At 35.8% G+C, this 21,559-nt stretch overlaps 1 protein-coding gene across 1 annotated transcript in view; it reads left to right on the top strand.

The window, feature by feature from the left end:
* PHEX (phosphate regulating endopeptidase homolog X-linked) overlaps window positions 1–21,559 on the top strand; it is a 263,978-nt gene that overhangs the window by 189,967 nt on the left and 52,452 nt on the right. The window contains exons 14-15 of the mRNA XM_027868359.1: window positions 1,807–1,910; window positions 13,342–13,400. Coding sequence (XP_027724160.1) covers window positions 1,807–1,910; window positions 13,342–13,400 — 163 coding nt within the window. The remainder of the gene's footprint in view (window positions 1–1,806; window positions 1,911–13,341; window positions 13,401–21,559) is intronic.

Genomic DNA, 21,559 nt, shown 5'->3' with positions numbered 1-21,559 from the left:
TTTTTTAAATCTTAAAACAATCATTGGGAAAATACTGGCAACTCTTGACTTTGTTATTGTTCAGTCATGTCTGACTCCTTGTGAGCTCATCTGGGGTTTTCTTGGCAAAGGGTTTGCCAATTCCTTTTCCAGCTCATTTTACAGATGAGGAAATTGATGCAAAGAGTGTTAAATGACTTGCCCAGGGTCACACAACTAGTAAGTATCTGAGGTCAGATTTGAACTGAGGAAGATGAGTCTTCCTGACTCCAGGCCCAGCACTCTATACACTGTACCACCCAGCTACCACAAGTCTTAACTGCTGCTGAGTTTTAACTGTGTTTTGCCTCAGATGAAGGAAGAATATGAGATAACCTCTGTCCCTGTGTTTCTGGTGAAGAGTAATTGAGGATTAAGTTTTGAAAAGTAAAATGAGCTATTGGCAGAATTAGTAGAATGCCTCTCTTCCAGTAGAATGTAAGCTTCCTAAAGGCAGGATTTGTTTTCATTTTTGCCTTTCTGTTCCCAGCACTTAGAATGATTCCTGGAACCATAAATGCTTAGTCAATGCTTGTTCTTCAATAGAGTTTAATTGAATTGAATATAGTCATAGTGTCATAGATTTAGAGCTGGAAGTGAGCTTAGAAGTCATCTAGTCCGATTCCCTCATTTCAAAGTTGAGGAAATTGTGGCCTACATAAGTTGACTTGACCAAGGTTGTGAAGCGAAATAAAGACTCTCAGGTCTCCTTACTTTTAAGCTTATGTCAATTTCATACTACAATACATTCTTATTTAAAGTGAAAAAAGGATTATAGTTGAAAAAATCGTCAGAATTGTGGCAATAAAGAATCTAATTAAACTTGATTTTAAGTTTTTTTGCATTTCATTTATTTAACTCATTATATTTTACATATACCAGCAGTAGTTTCCCTAACCAAAATATGTTAGAACATTGCTAACCATTGATTTTTTTTTATCACAAATATCATTGATAACATCTTCTTTAGGTCCTACTAACCTAGAGGAGAGGGTTGCACAAAATACTTAGAAAGTAAAGCAATAAAATAGTCTTCCTCCAAAACAATGACTTAAGTCTGCTCTTTTGGCATTAGGAGAGAATCCTCTTTAGAAGGATTCATTTAGAAGGATTTTTATAGGATAAAGAGCTATTAACATCATATTTCCTCAGTTTCAAAAAATTTTTAAAGAACAGAATCTTCTTTTGGGGTTAATGGCCAAATCCAGAAAAAAAATTCTTCCATTTTGGGGGGAAGATATTATTTTATTATGATAGAGGCACAAGAAAAGAGTTCTCTGAATTTCTGTTTTGGCTATTTTATTCCCTTCATGAATAAATACTATTTGCTGAAATAGATAATGATATTTGGCTAAAATGAATTGTGATGAAAAAGATGTATGTTATTGAAAAAACAGGGCACTGCAATTCACATATTTTGGTAAAGTCCAAGAATTCCTGCAAGGCATACAGACTAAACAAGTTGCTATTTCTTTTCAAAGACCAAAATGGATTTTTCAATTATTAAGGAAACAAAGTATATTACAAATTTTCAGCAGCTTCTGTTATTTTCTACTGTGATTTGGAAATTGTCAAATTTTTTTTTTATTATTACTTTAAAAAACCCAAAACAAATGTCCAATTAAAAATATTAGAATTGGGAATGCCTGAGAATTCCTTTACTGTGAACACGGTTCTTCTGATAGGAGAAAAAAAAAGAATTGACATTTCAATTTAGGTTGTCTTCTTTAGATATATACCTCTGTTGTCCTCACATTGAACAATGATGATTATGATTTATTTTCTCAGATGAAATTTTCAGAAAGTGATTATTTCGGCAATGTCCTGCAAACTCGCAAGTATTTAGCACAATCTGATTTCTTCTGGCTAAGAAAAGAAGTTCCAAAAACAGAGTGAGTAAAAAAAAATTTATATATATGTATTGTAACACACACATAAAATATGTAGATGTAGATTAAAATGGATAAATAGATGGGTGGGAAGAGACAGAAGAAAACAATGGCTAAAACTGTGACCTTTAAGACTGAAAATGTATGAGAGCAATTTTCACAGTACAGTAAAAGCTGAGTTGGTGATATTTTACCCGAAAGCTCCAGAACTAGCATTTTTGTTATTTTTGAAAAACCTTCTGGTTTAATAATCACATGCAACATTATTAACACATTTTGAAAGATTAAAAAGCAAATATTAAAGTTGTCTCTGATTTTAGCTAGGCAGAATCAACCAAGGGGGGAAAGTAAGATCTTTCTCCCAATCTGTCAAGTAAAAAGATTCAAAAGACCTTGAGAAATAATAAAAAAAAAAAATTAGAGAAATAAGAAATAAATAAATAAGGTTAGAGGTGATGCTGGAAAATAATAGAACATTGGAAAGGATTTATGAATTTCAAGGAAAAGATCAAGATGTTGTTAGAGTTACTTCCGATTGTAATGCCTTTCACTTTTCCATAGCTTCTACCCTCCTTGACCTCCATCACTTTGGAAAGTGGCAGAATATGTTACTTTCTGAATGGGTTGGACTAGATGTCTCCTGAGGTCCTTTATAAGTCAAAAATACTGTGATTTGGTGATAGAGGGGGTACCTAGATCAGAAGATCTTTTCCTCATGACCGGGCTGATTTCTCAGTTTTGATCACTAAGTGCTAAACTTATCCTTTAACATTCTATATCCATTCTTGCTACCACCATTGAGATCTGTCTGTCCCTCTCAATACTGATTGAATTTCCTGGTTTTTAGTCCCTAAATTATGTTTCTTACTACTGATCTCCCCCATTAGATTGTGAGCTCCTTGTGGACAGGACCTGTCTTTTGTTTCTTTTAGTATCCTCATCACTTAGCATATTGTCTGATCCATAGTAGGCACTTAATAAGTGTTGATTGATTGATTGATACCTTTGGACTCCAGGCCTTCTGTCCTGATTCTCTGGCTTCCAAATGTCAACTTAGGGTCCTTTAATCTTTGTCTTGCTCACCTACACCTAGATGTCTGCCTGTTTCTATTAGTTTTTCTGATATCTCTCAATATTGACAAACACATATGAAATAATTTTGCCTAGATCACATTGGGAACAGAATAAATTTAGAGGTTGAATAATTTTTCTCCCCTTAGTTCAAAACTGTAGTTTCTATAGATTGCAAGCAAAAAATTAGTTTCGTAAATTTTTGAAAAGTAGCAGATAAATGGATTAACAAACCTAACCTTTGCTAAAACTGGCCTCTTTTCCCCATTGTCCATCCTTGGTTCCTTCATTGCACTATCTCTGTCTTGGGTTGATTCCTTCTTTTCCTCCACCTTTACCCCACTAAAATAATCCAGAGGTAACTTCAGATTTACATTTCTATTAGTAATATTTCCATGCCTGATTAGGCTTAAAAACTGTGGTAGTTCTTGGTAGCTTGTAGTATTCCACCATAATATCTTAGAGAACCAAATCTTTTTGATTCACTAGGCATTTCCTTTGTCTAATATGCTAGATAAAAGAGCTTTTTACACAATTTAATTTCATTGCTTTTACAAATGAAAGCAATTTCTCATATAGTTAACCATACCTCCATATGGTAGAGAATAGATTTTACCTTAAGAATAATGGGTGAGGGTATATTGGTTATTAGCAGGTGTATTTGTGGTTACTTAGCATTTGATGATACGAAGACATAATTATATTCTGGAGGTGAAATTTTTTTTTTTAATTTGCCTCTTTCTTCAGAGCTTTTGTTTCTTATTTGCCTTTTGTGTATGTTTGATTCTTTCCTTCTGGCTTAGGAGGGTACACCAATGTTAAATAAGAGAAAACACTTTGCTCTGCTTCCTCCCAGATCCTCTGCTTGAAATGGGCCTATTTACTAGTTTAGACAGTGAATCCCTGATCCTGAGCAGACAGCCCTAGAATGCCATTCATTTCTGAGACATCTGTCTAGAACTGACATAGGTGAAGCCTGCAGAATCATTCTGTTTATAGAGGGAATGCCCTGGGGTATTGGTGGCTACCTCACTGTGACTGTGTATATTGGGTGTGGAGTTAGAAGGGATATCCAGGGTCTTTCCATCCCTGCAGTAAAGCCTTGAATGTTTACATGAACCAGTGTCCAATCCCAGAGGTCAGGGAATCAGGTACATCAGTTGTGCATTTTTAAGTGAAAAATAAACAGAAGTAGATTGAGAATGCTGAAGGGGGTTGCTTAATTATTTTTATCAATGGCTTGGTGTAAAAGGGGTGGAGAAAAGGAGGTTCGGATCAAGAGCTCTCCAGCCAACATAATGAGATTATAGTGGCCAACTTTCTTTTACATGCCAGAGAGATAGCTGATGTTCACTTAGTCAGGTGTTAAGACTTCCTTCTGTCCTATTGCTTCTAAACAATGGGTCACATCCCATAATGTTTTAAATTTTCAATAAAAATGATCAGTTTATTGGTGTGTGCATGTGAAGACTACAAAAACTGCTGAGGATGTCGTAATTTGAAGACGCTGATGAAATATGAGTTCCTAATATTCCTTAAATTATGATATAAACTTGAGTACATTTATACTTTTATTCAGAAATATATGAGTTTCCTTCTCTTCAAAATCGTGATAATACTACTTAAAATATCTGCTTCACAGTCTTCTTGGGGGTAAAGCACTATGCTAGCCACAAAGTGATTCACAGTGAGCTATTGTTATTTTAATTTAAATATTTTATTAAAAGCTTAATATTGAACAGGTAACTAAACTTGTTCTGTAGCTGAACTACTTTCTAGGCATAAAATATTGCTATTTTTTTTTACTAATTTTTTTGCAAATGCTACTTAGGATTCTTTGCCCCTTCAGGCTCATTGACTTTTCCTCTCATATGGTTATAGTGGGTACTCCATTTTTTAATTCTGCTTTTCTTTCCTTCTTTTTCATTTTGCATTATTTTATAAAGATCTGTCTAGATTTCTTTGTATTTCTGGTACTGATAGGTCTCATAGCATTCCATTATATTTTGGACCGGACTTGTAATTTAATCAGAATAGGGAACTTAGAGGGAGGAGCTTTCCTCCAAGGTACACCTGCAATTGTTCTACAACTTAGAGTAATCTTCAAGTGGCGCTGAAAAGTTGTAACTTGCTAGGGATACCAGTTAGTATGTGTCAGAGTCAGGATTTCATCCTAGGCTCTTCTTGACTCATGGGTTGATTCTCTAATATGCTATGCTATCTTTTCCTTCCGTTATGTTAATGTGTTGCAAATAATTTAGCCTTTCCCCTATTTTTGGACATTTAGATTAATTTTAGTTTTATTTTATTTTATTTCGCAATTACATAAAATGCTATTTTAAGATTCTTAGAAGAGATAACGTTTTGTCTTTTCTTTTTGGGGGGGGTGATTCAGTTGGGGTTAAGTGACTTGCCTAGGGTCAAACAGCTAGTGAGTGTCAAGTGTCTGAGGCCAGATTTGAACTCAAGTCCTCCTGACTCCAGGGCTGGTGTTCTATTCATTGTGCTACCCAGCTGCCCCTTTTGTCATTCTTGATAACACTTTCAGAGTATTTTTTCCACAATGGAATTATTGGGTAGTGATGATTATTTTTCATAATGTTCTTATGATTGTCTTTCTTCAAAAACTACAAAGCTGAGAACCAAAGGCAATTAACCTAAGTTTGACGACTCCTTGAAATGTGGTCATAATCAAATCACTTGATTTGCTTCAGGTTACTCATCTGTAAAATGGGATAAACACTGACTTGACCATGGTCTTAGGTGTATTGCTCTTATAAACAAGAACATTTTGTTCTGGGAGGGTCTGTATCTTAGAGCTCCACAATGATGTGGCTATATCCTGTTGTCTTAGAGATAGGCACATTCAGTGAAAGCAGCATTAGGTTGTTGGGGGCTTTCTCTGCACAGTAACCAGATAGTAGTGTAAAGTTTTTTTTTCTTCTGGATTTTACCAACTGTTACCTTTTCGGAGGCATTGCATGGGGTTTTAGCTTTATGATGTCCATTGACTTTGATAGGCATTTTAGGGCTTTGAAAATGCTTGAGTTAATTGAGTGGGGATGATTCTGAAGTATCTCCTCTATAGCAGTTTACTTTGAACAGTAGATCATGATTCTATACTTCCTTTAACCCAACATGAATGCTTGTAAAGCACTGAAATAACATTTTGCTTCTTTGTGGGCATGGGAGATAAACACCCTTCATCTTTCATTCTCTTGGAATCCATTTTAGCTGCACTAATGTGCATTGAAGAGGTCGCTCACACAGTAGGAAATGTCAGCAAGAATGAAATTAATTGGCAGGTTATCCCTGAAAGATATACATTTAGGGTCCCATCTTCCAAATTGTCACATTACCAGCAGGCTTAAAAATAAAGGATTTACCCCATTGCTCAGCATGTCAGAATGTAATTTCTCTCCCTCATCTCATCATTTCCATTTTCAGCAATTACTTTAGAGCAGTTTCCCTATTAACTCATTCTCACTTCTAGTATAACAAAACATTTTTGGACTCAATTCCTTTACCCTTTAAAATATGGCTACAAATAGATAAAATCCCCATGTAAAAGAATCTTTTCATTTTCTTGAGTTTTCACTTATTTGGTATTATATTCTCTCACACACTATATGAAAAATAGATTACAATGTATTTGTTGCTGGCATGTTGGTCAGGAAATTTTTTAGGAACAATAATTAAAGCTGTTTGCATTTGTGAAAAACCTTACAGTTTTAAAACAAAGCCCTTTATTTGTGTCTTCAGGGGTGTGGGGTGGACACTTCAATATAGGCTCAAGGTTAAGTCTAAGGCTATTGGTTCATGGATTCCCCAGTGTCCTCTATTGTTCCTTTATGGTAAACAGTTACTCAGCATGCAATAAAAATCAGCTTATCTTTATCTGGAGACAAAACACATTATATAAATACATACAGTATATAAACAAAGCTTAAAGAGATTAGGAAACTTCCAAGGGTAAGTGATGCCTTTATAGCAGGCAATGATTGAGGTAGGGGAGGGGAAGGAAGTGGAGAAGGAATCCATTTTCCAGGTCTCATTAGCAGAGAAACCACAAAATTCTAGTCAGACATTACTTCTACCCGATAAGATTTAACTTCTCCTGATTATATTTAGCTGGGGGTAGCATCACTTTTCACTTGCAATTGGCTAATATGCATCCCCTCCTCCACCCATCCTCAGTCAGTAAGGGCTTCCAAAATTCCCTTGGGTTTCTCTCTCTTCCTGAGTGGAGCAGCTTTTGTCTCCAATGATCCTTGAAGCCCTCCTTCCAGCTTGAAATAACTACCCTTTACATTAGCCTCTTTGCTAAGGATCTGCATAAGGTACTTTACATTAATTATCTAATTTCATATATGAGGCAGCATGGAGGGGTGGATAGAGAGCTGGTCTTGGAGACAGAAAGAATGGGTTCATGTCCCATTTCTGACACATTCAGGCTTTTGTGATCCCAGGCAAGTCATGCTCAGTGCTCTAGGTGACTCTCTAAGATTATAAATTGCAGAGATGCTCCTCTATTGATAGTGGGGGTTTCCTCTTTTGAGAGCTCCCTATTATAATGAAATGATAGGTGCTATTCTTGTCCTTATTTCATTTCATAAAATAATAGATTTAGAGCTGTAAAGGACCTCATAGGTCCTCTAATCTAAGTCTCTCATTTCATAGATGAGACCCAGAGATATTGAGTGACTTGCTCAAAAGTATCACAAAAATAGTAAGTAGATAAATTTAAGTCCTCTGATTTTAAAATCAGTGCTCTTTCCACTGTACCATACTGATATCACAGCAACTCTTTGAGGAAGGTAATTAATAGCCAGAGGTGTGCTGGATCCAAATCCTAAGAGACTTGTTAAATGTTCATTGTGAACATTTACACCCCAGAAATTGGCAAATGATACAAATCGGGTCTAGCTTTATCATTAAGTTGATGGTCTAGTAGACTCTACACTTACGAAAGTGACGGAGAAAATTTTAATAATGCAGGTTAAACATAAAACATGTTTAACAAAGCTGGTTATTGAACATTGATCAGCAAACCCCTGATGCATAACCTTCATTTGTATATAGCTGAAAGGTTTACTGAGAGCTTTCTTCATGACAGTATTATGAAATGGGTAGATAATAATGTTTCACATTTATATACTACTTTAAGACTTTCAGAAGCTTTTCCTATAATCTTGTAAGGTTAAATAGTATAAGTATCATTGTCCTTCATTTTGAACATGATGAAACTGAGCTCAGAGGCTTAAGTGACTTGACCTAAACACATAGTATCAGAGTGGGACACAAATCCATTTTTCCTCACTGCAAGTCCAGTAACCTTTCCTCTCCACCAATATTTTTTGGGGTCCATACTTGTGATTTCATCAGGATAGGAAATTTTGGGTTATGTGATATGAATTAATAATTGAATCATAAAACTTAGACATGATTTATTTCATTCATATATAGTCTAATTAGTCCTAATGTTGATGTAAAGTATAGGAAAAAAATGAAAATATTGAATATTTTTTAAACAATGAAACTATTATATGCCATTTTTATAGTGAAACTAGTTTTTCTTTATTGAGATTTTTCACATTTTATGTTCTCATCTCCCCCATATTATCTTCATCTCTATGCTTTCTTTTTGCCCTCTAAATATTTCAGAAAGGAAATATATGTGATTTAATTGATGATTCATTTTATTTCCTTATGTTTGCCCAGCTCTGTACTACGTACTATGTGAAATAATTGTTCTGCTTTTAAAGAAGTGACTGTTTTTTGGTAGGAAGATGAGACATATTTCCATGTATACAACATACTCTATTAATAAGATGATAAGTGAAATATAATCATGTGTATCTATAGGAGTAGATACTATGGGTAGTTAGAATAATAGAATGTTTGCTAAAAATAAGAGAATAAAGATGAGCCCCTGTTCACAGGTCTTCTCAATCACTTTTCAAATAAACCTATGACTAGGCATGGTGGTATACTCCTGGGTATACTTCTGTAATCTCAGTTATCAGACAGGTAGGGCTTGGTGGATCTCTTGAGCTCAGGAGTTCTGAGCTACAGTGGGCTATGTAAATACACATAAAGCTCGGCATCAATATGATGATCCCTCAGGAATTGGGGGGGCATTAAATTGCTCATCCAGGGGCAAACTGGCATAGGCCAAAAACAGTGCTGGTCAACTCTGCCATGCTGATAAGTAGTGGGATTGGCTCATGCAGAGCCTGGGTTTCTCTTAATTCCCAGCCTAATAAAGATAGAAACACTTACTCTTAAAGATCAATAAAGAAACAGGCCTTCAGAATCCCCACCAAGGGAGAAATTATATTTCTGGATACAGGGGTCTGGGTTTTTCTGATGAACCTTTAGTCATACATTCCAGCAGTTCAGAATACATTTGAATAATTCTCTTATTGTTTTTAGTTATATATCCAGCAAACATTGGGATGGTGATAATGGTAGAGAGGGTAGAATTATGTGAATAAATCAGGTCATTGATCATGTTGTGATTCAAGTTTATCTACAAATGTAAAAGCCAAGTTGCCTGAAAAGAATCAATATTTACAGTCATTCCTCCTCTAAATAGGTTAATCTAGTTTTCCCCTAAAAGTCAACAAAGTCAAGTCTTGATTAGCCTGGGTATGGGGCAAGAATCAAGCTTTGGCCTCTCTTGACCAGCAGCTTCCTGGTTGCTTCTGGTCATATTGACATAAGTTCCCTGTCATCTCAGGACATAAAAAAGGCCCACTTGTGAAGTCATTGCCCTTCAGACTTGATGAATGTTCCAAAATGATGGAGGTCACCACACTGTGCCTTGATGACCCTCTACACTTCCATATGTAAGATGAGGGGAGCCATGCTTACTGAGCTAAGTGATACTATATCCTCGTTGAACATCTTTTTTATGTTAGTGCTAGATAAACCTTCCTTTGTCAACTGTTCAATGACCCAAGATTACTTCATTTCATCCCGACATTGAACCTGAACTCACCGAGTGGCAGCCTGAATCGGCTTCTCCTCTAACAACCTGACTTTCCCCTGTTCCTTGAGCTTTACCTTATATGTAATGTTTTCAAAATCCTCCTGGTGGCTCTAGATGATGAAATAGATTGTACCTAGAGTCCAAGAGATCACAGATGTAGAACTAGAGGGGGTCCCAGAGGTTATCTAATCCAAGGATCTCATTTTGTGACTGAAATCTAAGGCTAAGGTAACTTAAGTGAAAAGTTAGAGGTTGGATTTAAACCCTGGTTCTCATTCCTTTTTCTACTGTACAACTAAGAACCACATCACTGAGAATTTCAATTACTTTTCTCAGGAAAAATAAGCCATCCAGGGAACTCAGGTTGAAAGCAAATGAATTTAATTCAGGTCTAATCCCAGTTTGGTGGAAACAGTTACTAGTCACTGATAGAGAAGCTGGTGTCATTTCAGGTGACAGCTGAGAAAGACTTGTAATCCGTGATTGACTTGAGCAGAAGGAAACATCATTCTCACAGCAGGCCTAGGAGCTGGGCAGAGCAGTCTTAGGGTCAGAATCAGTGGTCTGATTTGCTGAATTGACCTTTAGCCAAAGTATCTTCTAATTTCAGGCTGATATGAAATTAGACATACATAAATGATATAATGACTCCATGGTCCTGTGGAAGATTTAGAGTGGCTGGCACTGAAAGAAGTTAGAAATAAGGCCTGTTTTTGAGCAATGTAACCAATAATGATATGACTCTTTTTTTTTTGACAGTGTGAAAAATCTTAAATAATAATAGCAGAAAATTTTAATCATTTACTTGTTCAGTGATCTATGCAAAACAGTTGAGCAATCAATCAATAAACATTCATTAAGACCTACTATATGCCAGGCCCTGTGCTAAGCCTTGGGGATGTAAACAGAGGCAAAAGTCAATCTTTGCCCTCGAGGAGCTTATAATCTACTGGGAGAGGCAACATGCAAACAAATATATACTAAGTAAACTATATTCAGGGTAAATAGTAAATAAAAGAGGGAAGCCACTGGAATGAAGAGGATTTCAAGGCTTCTTATAGAAGGTGGGATTTTAGTTGGGAAGTCTTTAAGTGGAAGAGGGAGAGTATTCCATATCTGGAGAACAGCTAGAGCAAATGCCCAGAGCCAAGAGATGGAGTGTTTTGTTTGTGGAACAGCCAGGAGGCCAGTGTCACTGGATCAAAGAGTACATGACAGAGAGTAAGGTATAAGTAGACTAGAAAGGTAGAAGGGGACTAGTGTACGAAGGGCTTTGAATGTCAGAGTATTTTGTATTTGATCCTGGAGGCAATAGGAAGCCACTGGAATTTATTGAGTAGGGAGTGACATGATCATTTCAGTGGCTGAATGGAGAACATATTGGAATGGGGGGAGAGTTGGGACAAGTAGAACATCCCCAAGTTATTGCAGGAAGCCAGGTGTGAAGTAATGAGGGTCCGCACTAGAGTGGAAGCAGTGTCAGAGAAGAGAAGGGGGGCATATTTGAGAGATATTGCAAAGGTGAAATCGACAGGCTTTGGCAACAGATTGGATATGAGGGGGCAGTGTGTGTGTGTGTGTGTGTGTGTGTGTGTGTGTGAGAGAGAGAGAGAGAGAGAGAGACAGAGAGACAGAAAGACAGAGACAGAGAGAGTCAGAGACAGAGAGAGACAGAAAGAGAGAGACAGTAAGGAGTCTAAGCTAACTCCTAGGTTGTTAATCTGAGGGACTGAGAGAATGTAGTGCCCTTTACAATAATAGGGGGGAGGATTTAGGGGGAAAGATAGTGAATTCTGTTTGGGACAATTTGACTTTAAGATGTCTACAGGACATTCATGCAATTGGAGATGTGAGATTGGAAGTAAGCAGAGAGATTGCACCAGGAAAGGTAGATTTGAGAATCATTATCACAGAAATTGTAATTAAATCTATGGGAGCTGGTGAGATCACCAAGTAAAGTGGTATAGAGGGAGAAGAGAAGATGGACCAGGACAGAACTCTGAAAGACACTTGTGGTTAAAGGGCATGATTGGGAAGAGGATCCAGCAAAATAGACACAGAGGGAGCAGTCAGATAGAAAGGAGGAGAACAAAGAGACGTGGTATCCCAAAAACTTAGAAAGAAAAGAATATCAGGAAGGAGAGAGTTGTTGTTGTTGTTGTTGTTTGTCCTTTGTTCTCAAAGAGGACCATGGCATTGGGAAGGTGATGTCATGAATTGCAAGTGAATTGGATTTAAGTGAGGCAGGGTTGTGCAAAGTCACCAGCCTCATTTTTTTCTCTAGAGTCATCTGGGTCCAGGGGCAAGACATTGATCAGGACCTGAAAGAGCCCCAGATACAGTGGGAGACCTTGGCCTTTTTAAGCTAAGGTCTTTCCCAGGTCTCAGTTTGTCTGAGGCAATGCCCATTCAGTGATTAAGGCTAGGTAAGAGAGAGGCAAAGAATGGCTTCTTTTACCTAGTCATCCCCCCCAAAAAAATCAATTTGGGAGGGGAAGACCCTCGGTGTTTCTGGCCAAAATAGAAACAATTGCTATTTACACTCACTCTGAACCATCAGAGAGAGTTATTAACAATGTGAAAAGGCTTTAGACAGGTCAAGGAGAATGAGGATTGAGTAAAGATCATTGTATTTGACAGCTAAGAGATCATTAGTAACTTTGAAGAGCAGTTTTGGTAAAATGATAAGGTCAGCAATCAGATTGCAAAAGGTTAAGAAGAGAGTAAGAGGAAAGTGGAGGCACTTTTTCAAGTTTAGCTGTAAAGGGCATATAGAATTATAGTTAGCAAGGATGGAAAGATCAAGTGAGGGTTTCTTCCTGTCAGGGAAGACATGAGCATGTTTGGACCCAGTAGACAGAGAAGTGTCAGTGCCATATTCCTCTAGCTAATTATCCTTACCTTTATCTCAAGGACTTCTAACCAACAGATTAGGAGTGAAGAACTTTTGGAAACCCAAGCCTGCCCTCATCCTGCCAGGCAGAGACTTGCCTACCCTGGCAAGTCCAGGAGGCCCACAGTATTGCTATGTTCTTATCTGTGAAGAGAGCACTTCAAATTCTAGAGCTGTTTCAAAATTTCAAAAACAGCAGCACCAACTTTATTTAGAAATTATTAAAACCCAATAAACCTCTCTTCCTTTTGGAACCTGTTGAATATACCTGAATTACATACAACTTGGAATGGTAATTATTCATGATCAGTACCACAAGTGAGCAACATTAAAATGCTGTGGCTACTCTGATGTATCACATGACCGTTACTTTCTTGTTTTTATTGAATAAAATTCAACATTTGTGTTGTGTTCTTTTGGGTGCTTGCCTATCAAATGACAGTTGTTGGTGGTTATGTTTCTTTCTCTCTCTCCAGGTGGTTCACCAATCCAACCACAGTCAATGCCTTTTATAGTGCATCTACCAACCAGATTAGTAAGTATTGACTCCTTGATTTCTGTTATTTATTTGGAAAGCAACACCACTGAAATGCATCTCTCATTATCACACATTTTTGCAGCATGTTTTTCAATGAAATGTACAGATACTGTGGGGAAGATGCTGGGTCCTGTAGCCATATGCTTGTCTCACTCCATCTCTCTCAACTTACATCAAAGGTAGTTTTCTGAGTTTTATGACCTCTTAAACATCAACATGTGCACAAAAATCTCTAAGGAAATGAAATCATTGAAACAAACTTAATTTTAACTTATTTTTTAAAAAAAGTTTATTTTATTTTTAGTTCCAATTTCTCTACTTCCTCCGCTCCCTTTTCCACCCTTTGAGAAGGCAAGAAAAACAATACTCATTCCATATATATAGACACATATAAAATGAAAAACATATTTATATATTTATATATAATATACAATAATTATATATAATGCAAATATATGTTGCATTATATATGTCATGCAAAACATAGTTCTGTATTAACCAAGTTCTGAAAAAAAAGAAAGGGAAAAATGTGCTTTAATATGCACAACCATCAGTTCTTTATCTGGAGGTGGATAGCATTTTTTTCATCATGAGTAGAATTGTGGTGGGTCATTTTATCGATCAGAATTACTAAGTCTTTCACAGTTGATTATCTTTACAATATTGCTGTTACTGTGTAAATTGTTCTCCTGCTTCTGTTCACTTCACTTTAATTTTAACTGTTTATTTACTTCTTTTACATTTAAAATAATCAGTTATTCTAAAGCTATTAAAATCTCAAAATCTAGAAAAATCTATTTTTTTCTCATGTTTCTGTGCTGTGCGAGGCCCTAGAGTATAGTGAAGTTCATGACCTGGGGTTTGTGAACTTGATTTTTAAAGTATTCTGATAAAAACCTATTTCAATATAATTTATTTCTTTTGTAATCTGATATATTTTATTTTATTTATGTAAAAACTTTATGATAACAAAAGGTGCATGAGCTTCATCAGACTGCCAAAGGGGTCTAAGACACACAAAAAAGTTAAGAAGACCTGATATAGTGGAATGAGTGTGCTCTATTTAGCTTCAAAAGACCTTGGATCTTAACTTTGTCACTGTCACCTTGGGCAACTCAAACCTAAATTTCTTAATTCATCTGTCAAATGGGAATGATGATAATACTACTATTTTATAGGATTGTTGTGAGGACCAAATGAAATAATGGAGGTAATAATGATAATGGTAACTAGCATTTGAATACTATTTTAAGATTTGCAAGACATTTTGCAAATTCTCATTTGAGTAAGTGATTAACTGAAAGGTGGAAGCACTTTGTAAACTATAAGGCTCTATGCAAATGTAAGGTAGTACTACTATAAATTTTTGTCTTTGGCATACAGATCCCTAAAGGAATTGATAAGAAAAAAAACAATAACCTGCTAAACCATTAGGACCCATTTGGCTATGAGGAATGAGAAGGAAAAGTCCTGTTGCTAGAATTAAGAAAATATATATTTTAGTTTTATATTTTGTAATGCAATTATGTTAGCCTGGAATAATGGATAGAGGGCCAGCCTTTGATTCAGTAAGACATAAGTTCATGTCCTTTTACTTCTAGGACAGAGGTTCTTAACTAGGGTCCTTGGATAGATTTCAGGGGTTAGTCTATGAACTTGGATGGGAAAAAAAAATTATGTTTTTATTTTCACTTCCTTCTAACTAGAACTTAGAATTTCCTTCAATTATTTAAAAATATTATTCTGAGAACAGGTTTATAAGTACCTCCAGAATGCCAGAGTCCATGACACCAAACAATATTAAAAAATGTTTGCACTAGAATGAAATACAAACTTCTGTTTGGCATTTAAAGCCCATCATGACCTAGATCTAACCTACATTTCTAGCTTTATTACAAATCACTCCCTTCACTTTCCCCTTAGTCCAGCCAAACTGGATTTCTTACTGCTTCCCACAAGCAACACTCCATCTTCCTGTCTGTACTTCTTCACAGATCTTTCTCTTTGCCTAGAAGGTACTTCTCTCTTTCCTCTGTTTCTTAGAATCTCAAGTTTCCTTCAAAGCTGTATTCAAATTCTACTTTTTGTATGAGGTCATTCCTGATCCTCCTATCTGCTAATTCTTCCTCTTTGAGTTGCCTTGTCTTTATTTTGTATGTGTTTTTTTTTGTATGTGTTTTTTTTCCCCAGAATCTTCAACATCTTTCGTTATCTTTGCCAAATTGCTGAAAAAATCAGTAAATTATATATTATATATAATGTATGCATATATAGAAATAGATACCTTGTTTTTATTTTATATGTGTTTTGTGTGAGTATACATACATACACACAAATCTATACTTTTATTATACATATAACATATACACATATAGAAATAAATACCTTTTATATATTTTTGGCATATACATAACATACATTTGTGTGTATACACATATACATATATACATATATATATATATTTTAAAAATATACTCACAGTAACTTGTACATGTACAGGTAAGCTTCTTGAAGTAAGGCCGGTTTCATTTTTATCTTTTTACCCTCAGTGACTAGCAGAGAGTCTGCCACATTGTAGGCCTTTAATAAATGCTTTTTGATGGACTAATTGATTAATTGATATTGGTTGTATGATCATAAACAAGTCATTTTGCTTCCCAGTGTCCCAGGCAACTCTCTAAGGCTATAAACTATAGACAATGACTGCTCTATTACATAGATGGAGAGAGTTTTAATACTGGAAGTTTCCCATATTGTCAAAATCATAGACTTTCCCCCCTGAAAAAAAATTAGTATTCATACAAAGAATTAACTGAATGAATAACAACATTAATAATCAGAAATTTTTTTCCTTATTATTGATGTTGAGTACATGTTGAGCACAATGGTTTTTTAAATTAAATTTGTGCTATGGAGGATGTTAGGTGTCTGCAAAAGCAGGTCTTTCTGAATGTCAGCACTCTTCAGTTCTTGGCCACTTTGTTAACACATATAAAAAGGTACTTTGATTTTATATCCTAAAAGTGACTGAACATCTGACTCCTCATCTTTCCTAAGTAGATTGGACAAGATGACCTCCAAGGTCCCTTCTAGAGCTAAATCAATGATTATACGATATTGGTACTAGGATAGAATAGGCAGCTGCCATTCACCCACGCTATGGAAACAACTGTTTCTGCTTGTCCCGCATGTCTGAGAACCCCTCAGGATCTCATATTTTTGAACAAAGCAAGTTACTTATGATACTAATGGTGATGTTATTGCTATGGTCTCTTAGAGTTTACCTCTGGTGGGACAGGCAGAGGAGTGGGTTTTCTTCCATCCTCTGTGCAAATGACTCTATCTTTGTCCCAGATGTTCAATGGATTTGAATGATGGGGGAAGGGAAGGGAGAACACAGGTGTTATGACTGTTCAATGTAGGCTCCTTAAGCTACTTTGTGTATTATAATTTTAAATGAATAAGAAAGTTTGTTTTACTCACTACTTTTCATTTGAATAAGGAAGCTGCCATGTAACTGCCAAGTTTAAATATAATAATTGCCAAGGGCCAGGGGCACTAATTTAGCTATTTTGATGAATACTGGAAGGGAATAAATATATATATGAACTAAATATATATGTGAAATCATCACACATTAGTAAATCATCATTTTTAAAACACTGCATAAAATTGTTCCTAATCTTTTAAATTTTGCTGAAAGGATACTAAGCTATCAGAAAGATCTTTGAGGGCTATTCTAGGTTGGAAATAAGCATTTCCTGTTTCTTAATATTGTGATCATATATTTTAGCACAGCCAAGTCTATTCTTAAGAAATAAGTCCATTTTATGTATTTGACAAAATAATAGTAGTTTATTTCTGATTACAGAGAAGTTTACATCATTTCATTGGAGCTTCACAACAGGTTGTGAAAGTAGCTAGTGTGATTACTTTTATGATTTTAATTTTTGTTGATGGCTTTTATTTTTACATTATCTCCATTTCCAAATACATCCCTTCCTCCAAGGTTCTACCCAGTGAGTCATCCCTTGTAACAAAGAATAAAAAATGAAAAGAATAATTCAGCAAAACTGACACATTAACCAAATCTGATAATGCATGCAATATTGCAAACTGATAGACCATCTCCGCAATGCAGAGAGGGAGAGATATGTTCACTTGTTGCTTTTCTAGGACTTTTTGGTCATTATCATCACACAGCATTGAGTTTTTGTTGTAATCCTTTCCATTTATATTGTTAATGGTTATTGGGTATATATTGCTCTTCTGGCACACTCTTCAATTCATTCAAATTTTCTGATACTTCTCTGTATTCTTCATATTCATTATTTCTTATGACACAGTAATATTAATATACCATAACTGTTTTTTTTAAGCTATTTCCTAATTGCTAGGCATCTATTTTATTTCCAATTCCTTGCTAACACAAATGAAACTCTGAAGAATGAAAAATTCAGTGAATTTTAGGACCTTCCTTTTTGCCTTTAGCCTCCTTAGGGTATATGTCAAGCAGTAAAATCACTGGTCCAACACTATGGATGTTTTGGCAACATTTTTCTTTTTAAGAGTAATTTCAACTTGTTCTACAGAATGGTTGGAACAATTCACAAATCCACCCAAAGCATATTAGTGTATCTGTCTTTCCCCAGAATCTTCAACATCTTTCGTTATCTTTGCCAAATTGCTAGATGTGAATAATCATGGGGATTGAAACCTCAGGGTTGTTTTGAATTGCATTTCTCTTATTATTAGTTATTTGGTTGTTAAATTCCATTTAGTTGTTAATAGTATATACTTCTTTTGAGAGCTGTTTGTTCATATCCACTGGGGAATGGCTCTTTTTTTATACTATCATGTTAATTTCTTATATGTTGTAGACATTAAAACTTTTATTAGATATATTTGATGTGGAGATTTTCCATCAGTTTACAGTTTCCCTCCTTAATCAGTTGCACTGATTTTGTTCATGCAAAAACCTTTACGATTTCATTTAATTGAAATGATCTTTTTTTCTCTGCTATTGCATCAATTTCTTGTTTAGTTAAGAATTTTCCTAGTGGTGCTGCCATTTATTATCCTAATTTTAAAAAGGTATGGCAAACGGAACTGTAACCTTCAAACTTGATATGACCCTAACATACATACTCAAAAAAGTAAAAATGGTATTAGATAGAAGCTTACAAAAAATTCAAATTGTGTGGAGTTATTTTTCCTTACTACTTATTTGAAACCCAGAATTCCTGGCATCCATAGACAAAAACTATTTGGAAAACTAATTAGGTTATAAAATAGGATAGTAGTTAGAACACTGTGCTTAGAATCAGGAAGACCTAGGTTTAAATACTATTTCACATACTTAACTAGCTGTGTGTCCTTGAATAAATCATTTAGCTCTGCCCTCCTCTGTAAAATGGAGATCATAGTGCTTCTCTTACAGGGCTGTTGTGAAGATCAAATGAAGTAATGTATCCAAAAGTTTTTGCCAGTCTTAAATGTTCTGTATGAATATGAGCTTTTGTTATTATTATATCTCTACTAAAAAAAATCTGCCTATCTGCCAGTAGGCACAGCGTGAATGAAGTAACTCTAGTTTCACTCAGTTACGTTGATAGTAAATATTTGTTGATGGATTGATTGATTGATTGTAGCTTCAGGGAAGAAGTGGGTTCTAGAATGTTGGGTACCTTTGGGGAGCTATTTCATTAAATTTTAGATTTTAAGGAACCTTTAAAAATTATGTTGAAATTAGCTTTTGCAATAAAAAGTACAACTTAACCTTTCTTATTTCTACAAACAGCACTGCTTTTGTAAGAACTGCCATTATGAAATGTGTGTTGTTGCTGCTCTTCTGGTGCTTGGAATGTGTACAACAGTGAGGCCAGTGGCCATTAGTTCACCTCTCAAGGTCCACTGCTGCCTAGAGAGGGTCAGCTCCTACAAGAATCCCCCTATGCTCTTAATTTGGAAGAACTGCGCTAATCAAAAGTTTATCAAGAAAGATGTTTCAAAATAGTACATTGGCATTCCACAGCCTCATGGGCAGAATGGTTTTGGAGTTAACAGTTTTGAGCAGTGTTTTAATTAAGTGATTCAAGCTGTTCCTATTTTCCTAATGACCAGTCTTGCTCTCATTGTAAATTACATGCACAGGCAAGAGCATGAGTAATCCTTTGGGTGGCTATATCTCCTCTCTCCTTTCCTTCTTTCCTAGCTAGGACTCTTGTCTGAAAATAATGGTGGAGTTTTTCCTTGTGACTTCCCTCGGCTCCCCAGTCCCTTACTCCCTTTATTTTCCTCATTGAGGAACAGGAAATTATGGTCATTTCCCAAACTGAATGTCCCTATCGATTGTGGGCTGATCCGATCAGCATGTGGCCATCTGTTTAATTGGATTCCACGTCTAATAACTATACTAAATATAGTTAGTAACATCATTACATAAAGTTCATTCCAGTAATCATTATAATCTTCTGATTTATGTTGCTTAAGTCTAGCTCTATTCTCAGAAGAGATTTGAGAAAAAATTAGAGAAATTTTAGAGCAGTGGAGAGAGAGTACTGCATTTGGATTTGGAAGACCTGATATTGAATATCCATTCTGCAGAAGTTTACTAGATGTGTGGCTTTGAGGCAGCTAGGTGGTGTGGTGCATAGAACCCTAGACCTGGAATTAGGAAGACCTGAGTTTGTTTCCTCAAACATTTATTACCTGTGAGACCCTGAGGAAAAATTCTTGACTATAAAATGAGGTTCACAGTAGCACCTACTTCCCAGGGTTGTTGTGAGGATCAAATATGACAATATTTACAAAGCTCCTGGCACATAGTAGGCACTTAATAAATTATTATTTTGTTTCTTAGACAAGTCACTTAATTGCTCTGAGTTTCAGTTTCCTCATTTAAAAAAATGGATATCATATACTTATCTCATGGTACTATTGTGGCAATCAGATAAGATACTGTTTGTAGAAGCATATTGTCAATTGTGAAATATGAGACAATTGTAAAATATCAGCCTAATAGAGCGGAAAATTACTTGGCCAAAGTCATAGTAAGGTAGTGAGTGGCAGAGCAAGGAACTAGAATATGGTCCTTTGGTCTTCAGTCTCAGTCCAATACTCATATCTCTTTACTCAGTCACTCAATCAACAAGTATTTATTGAGCAACTACTATATACTAGGCACTGTGCTAAATTTAGGAGGTACTAGTACAAAAAATGATTTAATTCCTGCTTTTCAGGAGCTTCCATTGTTATTATTCTACAGAGAGGCAGCATGTCCTATTGCATAGTTTTCTGTATTTGGAGGCCAAGGTTTTGGTTCCTTCAAATCTTGCCCCATATACTCATTAGCTTTGCAACAGACCCTGGGCAAGTCACTGGAAATGGGTGTGTGTGTGTGGAGTTGAAAATAGCTCCTACTTTACAGAGTTGATGGAGAGATTAAATGAGATAATGCATGTTTTGCACTTTGTAAACATTGAAGCATTACATACATTTTAGTTTTTATTTGGGCTTGATATGAAACTTGTGGGGATAGAAATTATTCAGCCTACAATAAGAGAGACTGAAGCAGAGCTCTGAGCCAATGACACTTTATTAAAGGGTCCATGGTGCCCTCTAATGAAGTGGACCTCAGATCTTCCTCATTATCTGAGATGCGCCCTCCTTCCAGGACCCCAGTTTTATAGGATTAGATATTTAGATATTCAAGGACAGTTATACTAAAATACAGAATAATTCCATTGGTTGACATATGACACATAAGCAAAAATGTTGGGTAAGGCAAAGAATATCTTCCCTGACTAGGTGGTCAAAAGATGGTAACCTGCTCAATCAACAAGACAAGAGAGAATGGTCTAGAGGTACAAAAATAAATTGGGGGACTTCCCATGTAGTTGAGTCATCTCCTCCACAATGGGCTTGGTCACCATGACAAGGAGTAACGAGGGTGGAAGGCTTCTAGTTAACTTCTTATGATTAAGCAAGTGATCTTACAATCTGCAGTTCATAGCTCTGGGACCTGATATACAGAACTTATAATCACTACCCCTATAGAATCATATCAATTTGATTAATACTGATTGGAATAGGGGTCCTCAATGAATTAACCTTCTCAAACCCTGTGATTTTGCCTATGGCTTTAAATCTCTTAT

This window comes from Vombatus ursinus, unplaced genomic scaffold (genome assembly GCF_900497805.2).
Source record: "Vombatus ursinus unplaced genomic scaffold, bare-nosed wombat genome assembly UNPS02001419.1, whole genome shotgun sequence".
NCBI lineage: Eukaryota > Metazoa > Chordata > Mammalia > Diprotodontia > Vombatidae > Vombatus > Vombatus ursinus.
Note: the sequence above shows the minus strand (reverse complement) of the source record. Positions and strands in the feature narration are given on the sequence as shown.